Below are 19387 nucleotides of genomic sequence, written 5' to 3' on the forward strand. Positions count from 1 at the left end.
TCAAATACATTTAAGATGAAAAGAAAAAGAGAGAAAATTATTAGAGATTTTATTCTCAAGTTTTTTTCTCTTTCACTCCAAGAAACACGCCGAAGCTAGTTTGATGTTTTTCTCTGTTTCTCTGAGAAACTCTCCTGATGCCAAAGCAGCCTGAACAGCATCGCTCAAAGAACGCTACACAGAGAACTCAGACTTTTTCCTCTTTCTTATTTAGAACACATTGCCACAACAATTTATCTTCCCCCAAAGGGTTTTTAGTGGTGCTGTAATAAAATAACAAAATAGCTTTTTTCCTGCTTTCCTGAACAGCCAGAACATATGTGGAATTGTCTGAGGAAGTAAGTGGTAATGATCTATGACAGTCACATTACTACGTATTATTTTATGGTCATAATTATAACATCCAACTAATTAGAAAAACCATTTCATAAATGGCAAAAGCATTATTAAACTATTTAGAGAGGATAAACAAGGAGCGCAAACACATTTCTGTGACCTAAACCTAACTGTGTCACTTAATTCTCTTAATCTTCTATTGTCGAATAAATAATGTCCATCTGCACAATGTTTTATAGCTCCAGTGAGATGCTTTGCATTGGCATATTTTATTCTTTCCCCACCCTGCTGCTACTGAAGCATAACTTATGAGTGTACCAGAAGGGCTTTGTTTGATTTCTCTGGGAATTGAGCCGAGAACTCCAAAATTGGACCAAATGAAATCACAAAGCAGATCAATGGCAGCACAGTTTGCTGTGGCAACTGTGTTTTTTCCCCCCCTTTCCATTGTTAAGATTTTGTAAAAGTATTTGACAATGATCTAAATATCACTATCTGTACAGCATTTTTAGGTAACTGCGAGAGAGGTTTTACTGCATCCTTTACTCTCTGCGTGTGCTTTGATATAAAGACTCAGGTTCTTACCTTCCATCCTGCCTGGTGATTGTGTAACCATAAGATGGGTTATTGATGAAGCTGATGTTCACTCCTACCAGTGGCGTTCCGTCTGACGTCACGACTTGTCCACGGATGACACAAGCATGGCTGTACGAAGTGAAAAAGATCAGCATTATTGCTCATTGCATAGCAGTACAAATAATTACAAGCTAACAGCAGGTGTCCTGCAGTAAAACCTGTATTATCTTGTTTTATTTATATAATTTCTGTCCACGCTAAAATATGCAAAAGAGGATGGATAAAACATTCAGACAGCATATTTTAACAAAGCTAAAAGGTTAGATAGAATGTACCAACAATACTAATGCTGCCTACAATGAATTCTTGGTTTATGGAGAAAGGACCCATTACTGCATACCATTCCATAGCTCGTTCCCATATTTCCTGTTTTTTAAGGTCTTTTTTTCCTTTTCTTTTTTAATCTGCTTCTATCTAAAAGTCAAAATAATGAAAACGAATTGATACCAATTGATACCACATACCACCAGCACTTAAGACTGACATTGTGGATTTTCTATATAACACAAAATGACGCTATCTCAGCGTACTTATATTAATACTAATACACTCTGTCTCCTCCTCCCCCTCCTACTACTACTATTAATATTTTTTTTTTCTTTTCAGCATTAGAAATAGATCAACAGAGAGGAGAAACATTAAAGTCAGTATGGATTTGCTCAAAACAGAAATACTGTACACAATAAAATAGCCATAACAGAAACACAACAAACTAACACCTCCTAGGGTGTCTCTAAGGGTTTTTCCATCCAGAATGGAAGGATAATGAGATAAGGAAGCTTTACTTTGCTTTTGCTCTAATTAAAAAAGAGGAATTATCTTTTCCATTACAGAATGCCAGAGAGGGAAATAATAGGACTGCAGATTGCAAGACTTGCTTGGCTGATTATCAAGACCTCAACAGATTTCCAGACTGACATCAGGCCTCCAGAAGCTGCATAAATTAGATCTGATCATCAGTCGCCACCAATCAATAGTGGGAAGTCGTCCAAATTCACCTCCTAATCTTACTGGACTGATGAGTTGAGACCTTGCTGTAGCACGTCTCCCTCGTCGACTCTTACCCTCGTCATTATCAAGGCCCGACTCATGGTCAGCCGTTGTTTCTGTAGTCGTTTGCAAAAAATTGGTCCCCTAACAAATGCCTTACTGTCACTTCTTCATTAGACCATGGCTATTTTTAATACATTTGGGTCTTAAACACTGCCACGTACTGGAAACAATTAACACTAGCGTGTTAGTAGCTGCCCTCAACATGTCCTTACCAGAGGCAAGATCATTCACCCTACACTATCCTGGTCCCCAGGAACCCTGTTTTATGTTAATTAGGCCAGGTCTCCTTCAGAAGACCTTCGCTGTCCACTACTGTGCTGTAAACAAGCAAGGAGATACTGCTCTGAATCCTTGGGCTTACACCCAAATATCTAAGAGGATGCATTTACATAGAATTATTACCAAAGTTAACCCAGCACTGATCTGGCTGTCTACATTTAATCATTCACAGCAATAGTTTATTTTAGTCTTGTTTGAAGTTTCAGCCGTCTCCATTTTCTTGAGATGGAGTTGTGAAAGCGGAACTATCGCCTTCCTGCTTCTGTGAACCACATCGGAAGCTGATTCCTCACTGTCAAGACAAATGATTTAAATATTGACATCAAATAAAACCCTGAGACAGAGTGGCAAAGGAAGCATGAAGAATTCACTACAGAAAATTCCATCCTTTGTGAGATTTCACAAGTCCAAAGGGATTCGCAAAGAGAAAAAGGGACTTCACAGTATCTCCAAACTCCAGTTTATCATACATCATCTGCACATAGAGGACATGTTATAGTATGAAATAATCTTTAGTTTAGCTTATCTAGTCAGACGTCACAGTGGAGTGTGTCAGATGTCATTTTCACCCCTCACTTGAACAAGTCTTAAACTTACTCTATATAGGAAAAAAAACATCAGGTTTCCTTCAGGTGATATTTATGGTGACGATCCAAATGACTACAGCAACATATTGGCTGGTTAATTTACAAGAAAATAAGAACTAAATGACAAAAGGAGAGCTTTTGATCTATATCTAAAAAAAGGTAAAAATAATGGTAGTAAACATTAAACGGTAAAGATTTGAAGCATAATTTGGAAATACCATCTTTCACAATTGTGTAATTGTGAGGAAACTACATTGTTTTCTCACACTGACATCTCAGATACAATAAAAGCTGCGTGTCAGCTTTAACTATAGAGAACCTTCAATGACCACGGCTAATAAATAGTACCATTAACTCGGAAGCAACGGAAACATCATTACCCACGCAAATGAATTGATTACAGGGGAAATCCTGCTGAAACTGTAAGCATGTCACTGCAGCCCTCTCTTTTCCCTGTCTGCGTGTTAATAGCATGCTGAACAGGGGAAAACGAGGAGACGTCGATATAAATTTTTAGCTCTCCAAATATACTATGCTGCTAAAAGGGCTAGGACACACAGAGAAGGAAACAAACAAGAGATTTTCTGACATTAATGGTCTAACGCTGATAAAAGAGTTCTAAATAAAATAATACAAGTGCACGCCTGTAAATGAAGTAAATGGCTTCTGCCTCGCTATTATATGCCAGCTATCAATCTTTGCCCAAATTGTTCCGCGGACAAAGCTCCTGTTTACTATTCTGGTCACCATCCACTGCTGGGCATAGGCAGTCTCTTGTATTATGTGTCATGGTGGAGAATCAAGATGTTTCATGCAGTGGCAGATGCTTTATTCAGTGGCACCTTTGCAGCTTTTTGCGGTGGGAAACATCAGAAATAGAAGTCCAACATGTCTACTAGCACAAGGAAGCGGTTAGAGGATCAATAGCCAGATGATCGGGTGACCAGGGCAGGAATATCAGGAAGGAAGATGCTGAGACCGTGCCTTTAAGGCTCATCTGAAGCCCAGAGCTCCCTGTCATAACTGTTCATATCTGTCAGTGGTTGGGGAATGAATACCAAGCATGAATAATAGATTATCACTGATATTTTTAGGTGAGCTGAGGCCTCCAATCTTGCAGCTCATCTCTGGATTCTTCATTTTACTTATTTATGTCTGCATCTTGTGAGAGAGACAAGAGTATTACTCAATCCTCTATGCCGCTTCCTCTGTCCAGTGAAGAACTGCAAAATGTTGAGTGGTTCTTGAAAGCTAGTAAAATGTCAACGAGGGAAAATGTCACACCGCTTCTCTTAAGTATCAGCTGACGCTACTGCAAAAGTAAAAAAAAAAAAAAAAATTAAAAATCAGCCATACTTCACTTTGCTGATGCAAATCACAGAGGTTTTTTAAAGCCTTTACTGACACTGGTGTTTGAAAGAATTAAATCAAATTTGGCATAATTTTCATATGTTAACAAGAACCCAATGCTAACATGTTTTTTAAAGTACAAATGGTCTGCTTAAAAAAATGTTAAAACACCTAAAAAAAAAATTTAAAACCAACAAACCATTACTGAGTCACATTTTAATACCATTTTCTAAACATTTTCAAATATTCTCAATTTACTTTCTTTAGGCTGTTGTCTCGTTCTGTCACGTGGGTATAATAAGTTGAGATGAGAGAGATGCATAAGCAAGTGAGATGCAAATAAGTGACGCAGCCTCACAAGCGTTTAAAGATGAAAAGAGAAGGAGACAAAAGAAAACAGAGGCAGGGGAACCTAATGGTAGTTTGACTGCTTTCCTGCCTGATATGAAAGGATCTCAGATTCCATGGCTGGGGTGTCATGAGCTCTGCCTCTGGGAGCGGGCCTCAGATGGATTACCGTAAAAGTAATCACAATACATAAATATGAGATGCCTTTCTTTGTAGGGAATTCTCCTTCCTTTTTGCCACATTCTATGTCTGTCCATCATCATCTGTCCATCATCCTCCAAGCCTCATCGTTCATTTCAGCCTTACTTTCAGCCCCCACTGACTGCTGCCTCCTCTCCCTTGTGCAAATATTTTCATCTGGATTTTAAAAAGCACATAATTTACATCTACTAAGATCTGTCAGTGCTATAACTGTAGCGCAGTAATTTGAAGCGGCCTATATTAAAAGTAAAATCCACTGATTTATGCCTGAACCTCAAATGTCATTACTTAAGAAAGCGATAACACAACTGTTGAGATCACTGAGCATCAACTGATAATTTGACTGGCTCAACCAGGAGGAATCTGACAAGAATCTTAAGCATGAACAACAAACGACGATGCAGAATAAAAAGGGAATTCAACCCAATACCGTAGCTGGTTCTGGTTATATTATTAAGAGAATTGGTTAGAGAAGGCTGCGCTGGGTGCTGTCTGGTGAGAGTAATGCAAAAGTCACTCACTTGCCATCGAAGGGGTTTGCTCCAGGGATTATGTGGGTGCTGTCCCTGCCCACAAGGAAGCGCACCCTGTCATAGAAAGTCTGTAGGTTGCTCTGTGCAGAGGACATCTGTGTCTCCTGGATGATGTCCAGGGGATCCGGGGAGCCCACACACAGGGAGGTAGTGTGACAGGTTGCCTGCAGACAGCAGTCTGGATCCATGCAGTCCACCAGGCCATCTGACAAGGTCAAAGAAGTCAAAAACACACAAACACTGACTCATTAAACAACAGCCTAGACACACACCTGGCAAAAGAAAGTATAAAGTACTGCTCAAAGTTGGTTTTAGGGTGTGTTAAGCACAAATGCTTTGAGAAATAAAAGTTTAAAATATATATATAGCCATTAACGTAATATAAAATACAGTAAAGATAAATAAAAAATCAAATTGGTGCTTGCTGTCACTACACTGCATCTTTAAAACATAATAATTTATCCTAGTCACACTTGCCCACATATTTTTAATGTAGGTGGCAGATAAGTTGATACAAGTCGTTTAGGGCTTTGTGTTTGAGAGTATTGTTATGCAGCGGAATAAATCTGGGACAGCTCGGATGATGGATAAGAATTTGTTTGCATTTTTCAGAACTCAGAAGATCATTTATTCTCACAAAATTCCCAGCTCCATTTGCAGAAGTGTAGCCCAAAACCTGCAAGGACCTGCCATGCACTGTTGGCTGCAAACCTTTGTCGAACAAACAGACTTGTATTAAATTTACATTAATCAGGGAAAGTAAGCAAGAGTACCTGCTGCTTTTGTTATCAGAACTCAAGTTTTTTTTGTACTATGATTAGTTTGCTCCACATCAAAAAACAATAGTTTGGAGCAAATTATCATCTTGAAAGTCAGAAAGCATACAGAACTGCAATAAAATGTACAAAATGTTCTAAAAAGATCGTTTCAAAGTCTCCCATAAGAAACTATCGGAGCCCAGCTGCTTTTTGGCACTGCTGAATTTCAAATGCGTCCGAAATTCATCAACTGTGTGTCCTCGGATGAGTGTGTTGTGTTTCCATCTTTAACCTTGTCTGTTACTTTGTGCTTCTGCTATTAGCTTATCAAATTTATTAGACCACTTGTCCAAAAAAAATAAGAGAAAATTAATATTTCAGAAATATAAGCTAAAACTAAAAAAAAATATTGCTGTTAATTAGGGAAGTAACAAACTGAATTAATGTTTTTATACCCAAACTTGAGCTGACACACTGGAGTTTTCTCACAAATTAATCAAGCATCACATTAAAGAGGCTGTAAATGTAACAACTCTAATTTGTTGTGTTAATCAAAAAATAATAATAACATGTTTTACTTTGTTTCTTTTGTAAAATAGTAAATTTTAACATTTGTGGATAACAACAATAAATATATTTTAACATTAAAAATATTTTAATTAACAAACTTAGGCTTACTGGTAGATTGACTATTACAAGAACATGAATAAAATAAATAAAATTTCCAGTACTGTCAATTTAGGGCAGCTGTGGTAAAACCTTAAATTGGGTAATGGTCTAATAAATGTATCATGTGTAGTATATGTTTTCTTTATGCCCAAAACTTTGCACTGTATATTTGTCTTTTTTATGGATATTATTCTTCTTGTTAAAATTTTAGGGCTTCATACCTTATATTTTACTTGATATAGAATTAGACAAGAAAGGATTATTTATTTGCCTGTTATATTATTACACAAACAGAGACAATTTATATACATGAATAGGAGTCAAAATTAAATATATAATTTATTTAATATACCATAGCAGTGAGAAAAAATAGAGCAGTTCCGACCTGTTGCTTTACTCAGTGTTTCTTACGTGTACGCGTGTGTATATCCTCCTTATTTGATGGTTGGAACTTGTAACATTGCTCATGGCTCTCTGTCAGTAATTTAAGGAATACATGACAAAGAGAGCTGCTGTGCATTGCACTTTTCTTTGCTGAAGTGGGTCACTGGACTCCCTAGCCTTTGCTTTAAGGGGCCTATCTGGCCAGATGGGTGATAAAAATAAACCCTGCTGTCAGGATTCAGTCAAATCCCCAGAAGGACCCTCCTTTTACTATTGAGAGCTGTGTGGTCCCTGTACAGTGATCGGAAGACAAACAGCCCCTGCATAAATAAGGGATGCTAGTGCATAGCTCAAGCCCAGAATGAGGTCTGGAAGAAAGGAAGTCACGTCTCCCACTTGGCCTCAAGAGTGGTGCAGCCTCCTGGCTGGCTCTGTGTGTGTGCCTGGCTCTGCTCAGGGCTAGTTAGAGGGCAGAGCGTAGACTTCCTCCTGGGGCCGGCGAATGTTCAAGACCTCAGGGCCAGGTACTCTGCTTTTTAATAAAAACCTGTTGTCCAGGTGCCTGGCTGGAAGCCATTCCTCAACTTCACCTGTATAAGAGAGCAACTGAGCCTGGAAAGCATAAATGTACGTACAGGATATTCTCAAGCACAAGGGTGGTTAATTTTATAGTCAAATCATGTCTGGTTAAGAGTCCCTGTTGATGCCTGGCCAGTGTCAGAAGGCACCATTATGTGTTGTTTGTGACTTTACCTCCATCGTTGTCCTTGACATCACTGCAGGCAGTTTCCATAGAGGTGTCACAGCCAGTGCCCCTCCAGCCCAGCTGGCACACACAGTACCAGCCATTGTTACCCAGAGTGCACCTACCATTTCCATTGCACAAACCAGGGCAGCCCTCTGCGTAACAAAATGGACAAAGACAAAGGTCGGCAATGAAAATCAAATAGCAGTAACACACGGACACTGTACGCTATTTATGGGAAAAGAAAACTACAAATTTGAAAAAAATGACAAAAATGTGAGGTGAGAGCTAATATTTATCGGGTAACAATAAGATTTTAAATGGGTGAGGGCAGCCACAATGACCCTCGGCAGAGGCTGATTAATTTGATATACCTTCCGTGAAGCTTCTAATATCCCTTTGCAGTAAAATCAGATAAGCGGGATCTTCTACATCAATATTCACTCATTACTACAGTGGACTGGACTCTCATATCTATGCCGCTACAGTTCGTTAATGAGAGCAGTGGTGTATTGTGCTGGTATTTCCGTCCGCTGAAAAAAACAAGAGTTTGGTGTTTTACTTATTGAAAAAATAATTCATTTTATTATTTGATAAACTGTCCCAAGACACTTTTCAGCTATCAATAACATACAATGCTTGTTTTGTCATTATGAGAAGAAGAAAAGAATATAACATAGTATAGTTTAAAATGGATAAAGGTTACCTCAGTAGCTTTGTGCAGAGGCAGGCTTTGCAAGAACTACTGTTCCGGGGGAAGCGACCCCAAGGGAGTGAAAAGCTGGCTGGAGCATAACGACAGGTACAATATTCCAATGTTTTTCTTTGGTTATATCTTTACAAGGGCATAGATTAGAGGATGATCTTGCCCATTCTTCGACATTTATCTGATACCTTGTGATCTGTATCCTCTCACAGAGGCATAGGGTAAATTCACAGGATATCAAAAACACATCTTAACAGCGGCTTGTGTTGCAGGAAGGCTGCCTTGATAGAAAGAATATTAAACTGACCCATTTTATCGACTAAAGACAGTGGGGCAGCATTCTCTACTGTATGCTTTTACATCACACAGAAAGAATGGGAGCAAAAGAGGGAGATACTGAGAAAAGAAGAGACAGGTGTAGTGATTGGTGGACATATGAATGGGAGAAAGATCAGTAGTGAGACAGAAACAAGTATACGCATTTAGGGGGATGACTGTTGTAGATCTCTCGGTTAGCTACAGAGTAAAGGTGACACTATGACATGAGTCATAGCATAAACAATTCAAAGAACAGCCCACACTGCTTTTACTTATGCACATTTATCCCATATAAATGTTTTTAATGGCATAGGCAACACTTCCCCTTTTGCTTTAATGCTGCTTTTTAGAATTTAAATAAATCAAGATGTGATTCAAGTGCACAAGGGTTTTAACAACGACAAAAGCATTGCATTCACTGTTTAGGAATTGCAGTCATTTTTATATAGTCCCCCATTATCAGCCCTACAATAATACAAACAGAGAAAAATCCAACATTCATTTTACCCCCAATGAGCAAGCACCTTGGCAACAGCGGGAAGGAAAAACTCCCTTTTAACAGGAAGAAACCTCCGGCAGAACCAGGCTCAGGGAGGGGCGGCCATCTGCCGAGACCAGGTGGGGTGAGAGAAGGAAGACCGGATAAAAAATGTATACAGGTGGTCCCATTGAGACCCGATGTCTCATTTAGAAGAGAGCAGGTCTGGTTTTCCTAGCAATTTGATGCAGTCATTGAAAAAAGTAATGTAATTTTAAAAATAAGCACTGTTTTAAATACTTTGTGAAAATCACGACAGGCAATGACTTTGTGAATTCTACACCACATAGTTGTAATCAAATGCAGTGCTTGCTTCCTTTAGATGCTCTGCCAGGCCTTCAGTGGCTGCTTGTTTGTGGGTCTCTGCCTTTATTTTTGTTTTCAGTAACTGAAAAGCATGCTCTACTGGGCTGACATCAGATGACTGACTTGGGCACTGAAGAATATCCCATTTCCTGGCTTTGAGAAACTCTTGAGTTGCTTGTGCAGTTTACTTTGGGTCATTATCCATTTGCACTGTGATAAGTCGTCCGATCATTTCTGTCGCATTTGGCTGAATCTGAGCAGAGATACAGCCCCGTACACTTCGAATTATTCCAGCTTTTCTTTCAGTAGTTTGATCAATAAACACTAGTGGCCAGTTACACTGGACGCCATACACAGCCATGCCATAACATTGTCTAAACCATGTTGGACAGTGTGGTTTTCTTCAGATCAACAGCAGTTCTTTTGACTACTGTATACTTTTCAACTTCCCATCATTCTGGGACAAATTGTACCAAATTATTCTTTTGCGCATTACTAAAGTTTTAGGGCTCAAGTTAATTTCTTACTATTATATTATTATTCTTTTTTTAAGAATGCAATGGCTTTTTCCTTCACTTGCATCAACATTTCTTTGTACCTAATCTTGAGAATTCCAGCGAGAAGCTACCGAATACATGTTCAAAATGTTAATCAACTCCAAATTTTTTATTTGTTGAATCTGTCGTAAAATAATGATATGAGCAGCTCACCTGGTTGTGAAACTGCATGTTAATCAATTTTCCAATTACTCTGGAGGCTCGGAAAATGTAGGACTATGTATACAAATGGCTATAATTTATAAAAGGTCAGTGTAATACTACTGTTAAACCTCTTGGATTAAAGCTAAAATTCTGCACTACAATCACGTCTTATTGTAACCATGAAAAAAGAACCCCAAAACAGAACTATATTTCCAATAGTAAAACATAATATAAAATAGTAATCAGGAACACATTTCACCAGATAACCCAAATCCTTATTTGATTATTTAAACCTGTTAAATAACTAGTTTGGTTCAGGCTTTTTCAATTGGAGCTGTTTGTCCACACTACAGAGCAGTCCATGGGCCGTGGACATTTGATGAACTGTGAACAGCTGCTTAGGAGAGCGGCCAATAACTACTGTATAAGGCATGTTGACAAATGTTTTCTCAGCAATTATAAGTAAAACAAAAACTCATCTAGAACTCCAATAAAAACAAGATTTTGCACTGAAGCCTTGTGTCCAGGCACTTTCGGTCATTTCTTGTGTTATTACTGAACAAATGGACAAAACAACTGCGGTTAAACCAGTAGAGACAGATGATTAGAAAGCTCACAATGTTTATTAGAGGGATAAATAAAAATACACTTTCAATTGGCACCACTTCAACTTAATTGGCATGCCTTTCAGAGAGGAGTCCCTGCTGAGCTCTACCCAATCCTTCCTGAAACAGCTCCAAACGTGAGCTTGCAAGTGTTCGAAGACCTCCTCTGGCAGACCATCCTATGCCAGGTGGTCCATTACCAAGGACGCAGTGAGAGCAAGAAGGGTAGCTGGAGGCAGGAAGGCAGGGCTGCAACAAAGCCTGTACCCCCTGCTTACCCAGCACCAACCAGACCATTCTTATTGTCTGCACTGAAGCACCGCAGCAATTTCCTAATGTTGTAAACCTCAACATCTGGCAATAAACCCATTCTGATTCTGATTCTGATCTCTTTTAATTAGAGAGGATGCGGCCTCAGCACCTATCAGGCCCCTCTCACAGCTGCATGCTCATTCATAATGCATGGCACAGGTTATAAAGGCCCTTTCCCAACATCCCCCAATTGAGAAAGAAAGGATACAAGCACACCAATTACTCAACACATAAAGAAAGCCCCATAAATTCACTAACCAGGTGCGAAAGTGCTAAGTGGAGATTACTGTGTGACAATATGGTAAAATAAAAGTTGATGGGAGATGTGGGATCTTAAGAATGAGTTGAACAAGAAGTGCATAGTGTTTGCATATGTCAATGTAGGGGAAAAGCATGGTGTGTGCATATGATTTGTTAATGCTGGCTGGATTTACAATGGGAGGAGGCCAAAATAGAAGGAAGGAGGAATGCCATACCTTTCACTACCTTATCCAGATAGTGAGCTTGGGAGATAAAAGACAGGACATATAAGGGAGGTCTGAACAGTGCCACTTCCATGACAGGACAGCAAGGCAATGTGTTAGTTTACAGTACAAAAGGTAATTAAAAAAGACGAAAAATGCTGACGTGAAGCATTACATGCACGCACTACAAGCAACACAACAAATACGAACCAACACAGAGGAGAGAGATGGAAATGGAAAAAAGGCAGGGAAAGTTGTGGAACACAGAGAAAGAGAATGAAAGTGAGAAAGAGTCAGAGGAAGCGAGCAAAAGGATAAAAAAGTGAAATCTGTCACTATTTAGTAACTGCTGAGATCGGCAGAACGTCTCAGGGGAGTGTTTAAAAGGCAACATGATTGATGCGCACGTTACTTCCCTTAAATCTCTTAAGCGATATTGCACAGGAGGTCAGGATGTTCAACAAACGGTGCTTTTAATTTTCAAACACCTCTATATATGATAAGGTCGCCAGAGGCTTTGCCAGCGCACGGGCCAAATCGGATCTCCTGTGCTCCACAGCTTGAGACTCGAGGCCAACGCGGAGCTCTCGATAATGAAAATTGATTCAAATCGAGATCTTTAGCTTCTAAATGGACGACATGGAAGAATATTCTTGTTCAGTGGGGATCTCAATATGGCACTTATAAAAGCCCCATCAATAATGTAAAGCCAGTGTATAAAACATTCACAAACTGAGTCGAGGCTCATGCAGCCCTGGTTCAAAATATGCATGAGACTGCTGTGAGAAAAAAAGATCTTTGTCCATTTGGCACCTTGATCAGTAACAGCTGTCAGCAAACAGTGACAGAGCTTTAGTTTAATTCTATTCCTATATTAGTAACACAAAGCTGACTGCTGCGGACCTTATTTTAACACATACTCCGTTTGGTAGTTCCGTTTAGATGAATGTGTCATACTGTATACCACTGAGACATTTGTTTCTGCAACAGCACTGAAGTAAACATGGAGTAAATATAAAAAGTGCTAGAATACTAGCGCATAGTACTTTCTTTTCCTGAAAACTATAACTGACAGCACATACTTGCACAAATTAAGTTTTTGTCAATGTAAAATTAGGTTTGAATAATTAAACAATTAAACTTTACATTTCCCCCAACAGAAGTTAAGTCACAGAATTTTCTTTAAGTTAAACAAGTGAAAATAAAGTGTGCTACTGGACAGAGGTGCGCTTTCTGCAGTACACCCACCTCTACCCGAGATATTTTACCTTAATAAACAAAAAGCAGTTGCAACAGGTTTATATTACAGCATATACAATTGTATTTAATATGTATAGATTTAGATTTAAATTACTTACTTTATTTTTCAGAAAGTTTATTACTAGATAACAGGGCATCAACCCTTTTCTGTTTTTTACCCATCTCCATAATTTTCATGTTAACGGCTTAGATATTTTCACTACTCATACTGAGACTCTTACTTAGTCTGCTGGCTTCAGTCTAGCTAGTGTCACGTTTATTGCTACAAAGTTTTGGTGAATTTTGCGTCTTCCACAATAATCAGAAAAAAAAACTTGCTTATGGCCACAGACACACACTAATGACATGTTAGCGTGTCTGTCGGGCTGTGTTATCCATGCATGAAGTGGATCCACTTGTAATCAGACTTGTATGAGACTAACTGGCTGGTCACCGGTCCAGGCTGCCAGCCAATTGCAGTCTGTGGTCAATTGATTGGTACATCTTTTATATAGCTCTATAAATCCATTCAAATAGCTTATCCAATATTATCAAGAGAAGAGAAGAGAAGAGATGCATCCATACATGAACACAGAATGCCAAAGTTGCAGTCTTGCAAAGCAGACATCACATAGCATATCCTGTGGATTTTCTCCAATGTTTAATAGAGGTTTGACAGCGTTGACACGAAATATCAGAAAGCTAACTGCATTAAAACACTTCTCTTAATGACCTCAAGTTAAACTGAAACTGTCAAACCTCAGAAATCCAACAGCAGAACTAAATTATCTTCATGCCATCCTGTCAAACAAGGGCATGTGAAACAAAGAGGACAGGTCACAAACAGAGGTCAACTACTGCTTAGTTATGATAACAACTTGGGGGCACTTTGATGTTTGCATATTACTGCAGTCACCATTTCCCGGTGACAGAAAAATGCTCACAAAATGCTCACAGCGGGAGTGCCACCTCCATCAAAGCAAACATGCTGAAAGCACATTTTCAATCTAAAGTGTTGTGTAGACCATGCTGCTCTTTTTAATTATAAACTGTTTTCTTTTTTCACCCCCAAAAATACAAAAACTATACCAAAATGATCAATCCATGAACTATTCCTAGCATAGAACCACTGCAAAATACACAGCATATAATGACTCTAGTAGGCTGAACTTTCTACTGGCTTATGTGAGCCAAGGTTTTCAGGAAAGCTCTTGACATTCAGTCAAGGTTTTGAAAACCTTACTTTGCAAGTGTTTGGAGGGGAACAATCGCTAGCATAAACACAGCGAAAAGCAGTGGTTGACCTACTCACAATGACTCACATGTAAGCATTTGAAATTAATAGTAAACGGAAAGGGAGCAAAGAAAAAGATGAGGAAAAGGATGAGTAAAATGAAAGGACACCTTAGCACATTCCCACATTAAAATGCATGAAGGCAAGCTTCAGATCCTTGAGTAAACCTGTTCATGCTTTACTGAGTTGCACAAATTCAATTAAGCATGCTTTTCCCACTCTTCTCCACCTAGACCCTTCCCTTCACATAGGCAGGCAGAATGTCAGTCTTTGCCTTTGTTGGCCTCCCAAACCCCTCCCAAACACAGAGACACCACCCGCCCCAACCAAACCCAAAACCTATTCCCATCTTACCAATAGTGCAGTGTTCTCCGTTCCAACCCGGACTGCATTCGCATTTGCCGTCCTTACAAGTGCCATGTTCGTTGCAGCGTGGGTGACACGCCCTCTGGTCACACCCAGTGCCCATCCAGCCATCGTCACAGCGGCAGGTGCCCGAAACACAAATGCCATGACCACCACAGTCCGATGCACAAATCTCTGTGGGATACAGAGAAATAGAAAGGGACAAAAAAAGAGAGTGGGGGGAAGACAGAAAGAAAGAAAAGGAGGGGGGGAGGTGGAAGTGGGATGGAAAAGGGAAGACAAGGCGGTGATGGGACAAGGCGACAAGGGTGAAAAAAAGACAAATCCAGAATTTATTGTCAAGGAAAGGCAGCCACGCTCCACTACCTTGTCTGATGGCAGCTGAAAAGAAATTCCTGCACCTCATAAGGGGCAATCCTTTTTGACAATACAAATCTAATAAGTCCATTACCAAGAAAAGACAAGGATTGTGGCAGCCTTAGCAGACTTATTCTTTTCCTCTCCTCTTCTCCTCTTTTGTAAATTTAGCTTTTTGTGCTACAAAAGGCGTGAAGAGGAAAAAATGCTCAGCTGAAACTTTTTGTAGAAATGGCAACAATGTCACTTCTGCCATTTTGATTAAACTGTAAACGTTATGTCCCTTCTTGTACACGAAGCGGTCAAAGCTTTGCAACATGTTCTACTGTGGTCTACAGGAAGGAGGCAAGATTCCACAAAATGATTTGAAGCAGAGGATATGAATACACTGGTTTTTGGTGGGGGGGGTTTTCTTCTTCATTTTCTCTAAGTGCTGCACACGAGAGGAAGAAGTACACTGACACAATGAAGGAGACTGAAAGACAGTGCTGCTGTAAAGCCTGGCTGATGCTATTGTGTGGCAGCTGAAAGACCTCCCTGACTGGGTGTGATAGAGCCTGGGACATTACCCTCATCACATGAACTCGAGGGAGAGTATGACAAGCTGAAAGCTGAAAGAAATTAAACGCTGACAGATTACTTATGAATCTCATTGAAATGTTAACCTCTTTATTAACTACTTTGTAATAAAAGGGGCTTAGCAGTATGGGCAACGATGAACAATAGCCATGTATTCCTGGCTTATTAGCCAAGCCAATTCAAATTTGACCACAGGGGACCAAACTGGAGGTAAAATCTTGTAATAAGTCAATTACCGCCTTTACAGTGCCTATTTTGCCATTGTTACAAATTAAATCAGAGTGGTATTTTCAGCCACAAACCATAACATGGCATTACCAGCTTAAAAAGCTTTTATCAGAATCACTCTCTTCTGCTAATTACAGCTCAGCACAAAGTATGCAAATGCTGATTTTCCATCTGACTTTTGATTTCTAGGTAAAGTGTGCTGGCAGTATTAGTGCCTGACAGGCTGCTTATGCACACCAACATACAAACAAACGGAAATCACATGCAAACACGGAATAGTTAGAGCTTATAAATCATTTTATGAATAAAATATTTTCTGTCAAACTACACCTTCTACGTCCTCTGAAAAATATTACAGTTAAGAAGGAAGTAGTAATGAGCATAGTGAACATTAGTAAACAACAGTGATTGAGCTCAAGAACACAATTTTTTTTTTTAAAAATCAAGAAAAATGCGGAAAAACCCCCCCCCACACACAATCCCCCCCTCTCCCATAAACTCAACCAGTTACTACAACACACAGTGGTCAGAGAAAACAGACTCAAACTGACTGTGAGACAACTGTTCACTTGGAACAAAGTAGAAACCTTTAACATGATAAAGATCCAATTACAGCCTGCAGGCAAACCCTCATTATCTGTGGCCAGAGGAGCCCTCAGTGAGAAATACCCCCATTCCCATGATGGCAGTTACCATTTGCACTAAAGGACAGAGTAAACAAACTTTCCTCTGGGTGGAGGAATAGCAAAAATGGCATAAAAACACACATATTAAAGGACATAAAACCTCAGGCATTGTTTTATGGCTACTAACAGCATTATACCAGCCGTGCTCACCTAGGCTGTACTGTCCCAAAGCAACACGAGAAAACGAGTTTCTGACTTAAAAGAATAGTGCAAGAGGCGATAAAGAATCTTGAAAAATGTATCGAAAGCTTTCCATCTTTTTCTTTGCCATGTCTGAAAGGTTATCGGTGCCAACTATACTGCCCTACCACCAAGCTTAGTGTCGTATTAGACCACAGAAAACTCTACAATGAGCAGGATAAAGGAGAATAAAAAGCCAGCTCATCATCATTTGCAGAGCTTTTTTTCTCTGTGAGGCAAACTCAGACTAACTGCCCATTTCCCCTTAAAATCCTCAGGATTACCTAATAGGTCATTGCGTCTGCCAAGAATATAAAAGGATTCATGAAGCAAAGCGACTGGTGTATTAAAATAGTCTTTTCAAAAATATTTTCTGAGGATCCAAATTGTGTGCAAATGAAAATACTGAAAATTGTTCTGGTCCCTGTATAAACAAATTTGAGCTGGAGCTCTCTGAAACGTCCATCTGCTACAAATACAGTCAACAAATATAAACACATTTATATGTCGAGTGAATTTTTAAATTCTTCATGTTTAGACAAAAAAAAATTTTTTTTCCTCTAATGTGAATTTGGTTAGACTTCTCAGAGTGCAAATCTGATGTTACCTATGTTTCGCGGCACTTTAAGAATCTACTTGTAACCTATATTGTAAAAAACACAAAACCTTTTTTTCGTGCTTACATCCTGTAGAAGGTATATTCTAGCTATGAAACTGTATCATATGCTGTTTCTACACTTTGAATAACAATTCCCCATGGACGAGATGAACGCAATAGGAACAATGCTTCAGAGCAGGAAAAAAGTCAGCTGTGAACCAATGCACTGATGTAAAGAAATCCAGAACTCAAAAAAGAGCGAAAACTTGCATTAGATCATGGCTCTGACAACATCTCTGTTATCTGTCTTTCTTTTTTCTACAACTACAACCATTTGTAAGAGAATTACATTTAGAACCAAATCAAAAGAATCTGATAGCCATCGAAGGACCTCCTACTGATCACTGATGAGAATAATTATGGCTTTTATGTGAGCCATTTTCTTTAAAGAAAGTAACAAATATTTACCTCTGAAAGGATAAAAGCAATTACCAAAGGTACACTAAAAGAGATGTCAAGGTATTTTGTTGTTGTGATCCATTAAACCTGAAAATTATTATACATATCACCTATAATTATATTAGCTACTAAACGCGTGCTACCTTATTCACTCACAGTGCTGACCAGATGCCAAGATATAAGTAATAAACTACTTCAGTATTTACATTTTGTTTTTTCTCTATGTCTTTGAAAAGCTACATTAATAATTGTGTATGTCCTGCTCATATTCCACACTAAGAAACATTTAACTGAACTGAACTGAAGGCAACATTTTCTGTGGATGCACTGCTTTTTTTTTTTAACTTGCTAATCAGAGTTAAATCAGCACTGGCCTGTGAGAAGGGCTTTTCCCAATATTTACTCTGTTTTGAGTGAAGTACTCACCTGTAGCACAGTCATGGCCTGTCCAGTTGGGATCACAGCTGCAGGTTCCTGTGTCTGCCAGGAAAGCTCCGTGTCCAGAGCACTGGTCCATGCAGGAGGCCCTAGGGCTCTCACATCCTGGCCCTCCCCACCCGACAAAGCAGTGACACTCTCCCTGGACGCAAACCCCTCGGCCTGAGCATGTTGGATCCAGGCAGTCCACTAAAAAGGTTCCAAAGAGAGAGTGTTAGACACACTAGTCACCTGCTGTTTCTCTCTTTCAGAGGCAACCTGGCATCTCTATTTGAGCCAAAGTACAATGGCAACTGGAATAGGCTGCAATTCAGCTGCAGATGCACTCAGCTTAGCTCGTGTCCAATGGGGGTAAATTATTCAAGGAGGTCCATCTTTTTTTCAAAAATCAGTGACAAGATTTACAGAGAAGCTAATTAAATGGCTGTTTTCACAGTATGTCTCATGGCACAAAACTACAGGTACTGCCCATGCTTGTGCTGGCACCCTCCCATTATCTCACAGCAAAAAATCCTCTCAGAGAGCGAAGGCTGTTTAATAAGAGCATGTTTCTCACAAATCAAAGCCACCATAATGCATAATTCAAATCTGAATAAACCAAAACCATTAACAGAATCTACAGGAATGGTAAGGAAAGCCTGGGGCAACAGCCAGACCTCTAGGCAAAACTAGATAGTCAACTCTAGTTTCTAGACAGTTTGAAGAGTTTGCATTTGCTTCCCATGCAGTGGCTTTTGTACACTGTCTCAGTGCACACCGTACAAGTTCAATTAGTCAACAAATATCAAATTAATGCCTTCCCTTGACGTGCTAAATGAGTGTTCACTTTGAAAGGAACAAGAGTTGTGGGAGAGTATGATCAGAATATTAATGTTTTTTTTCTACCAAACAATATTTACATGGTACACACAGATGGCAAACGGGCACCAAGCACGAGCAATATCTAGTCACTGTGAGCTGTAGGCCACGGCATGACAGCTCCCCTTTACCATGACATAAATGGCTATAAAGGCTGTTATAGTAAGACAAACAGGATCTCTTGCCTCTTAGCAGATGGTTTGGGCACAAGGCACAAAGATCAGAGGCTAACTGACAAGAAACTCTCTCCTGGCAATTAATCATTGTGGCTGAAGG

At 39.4% G+C, this 19387-nt stretch overlaps 1 protein-coding gene across 8 annotated transcripts in view; it reads right to left on the minus strand.

Annotated features, from left to right (window-relative positions):
• The window catches only part of tenm4 (teneurin transmembrane protein 4), a 165817-nt gene that overhangs the window by 43486 nt on the left and 102944 nt on the right, over positions 1–19387 (minus strand). For all 8 annotated transcript variants that reach the window (XM_080888551.1, XM_080888550.1, XM_080888547.1 and 5 more), the window contains 5 exons: positions 18242–18442; positions 14717–14902; positions 7888–8034; positions 5312–5528; positions 922–1041 (listed from right to left, as the gene is read on the minus strand). In XM_080888551.1, coding sequence (XP_080744677.1) covers positions 922–1041; positions 5312–5528; positions 7888–8034; positions 14717–14902; positions 18242–18442 — 871 coding nt within the window. The remainder of the gene's footprint in view (positions 1–921; positions 1042–5311; positions 5529–7887; positions 8035–14716; positions 14903–18241; positions 18443–19387) is intronic.

The sequence above is a fragment of the Rhamphochromis sp. 'chilingali' genome (assembly GCF_963969265.1).
Source record: "Rhamphochromis sp. 'chilingali' genome assembly, chromosome: 8".
Classification (NCBI taxonomy): Eukaryota; Metazoa; Chordata; class Actinopteri; order Cichliformes; family Cichlidae; genus Rhamphochromis; species Rhamphochromis sp. 'chilingali'.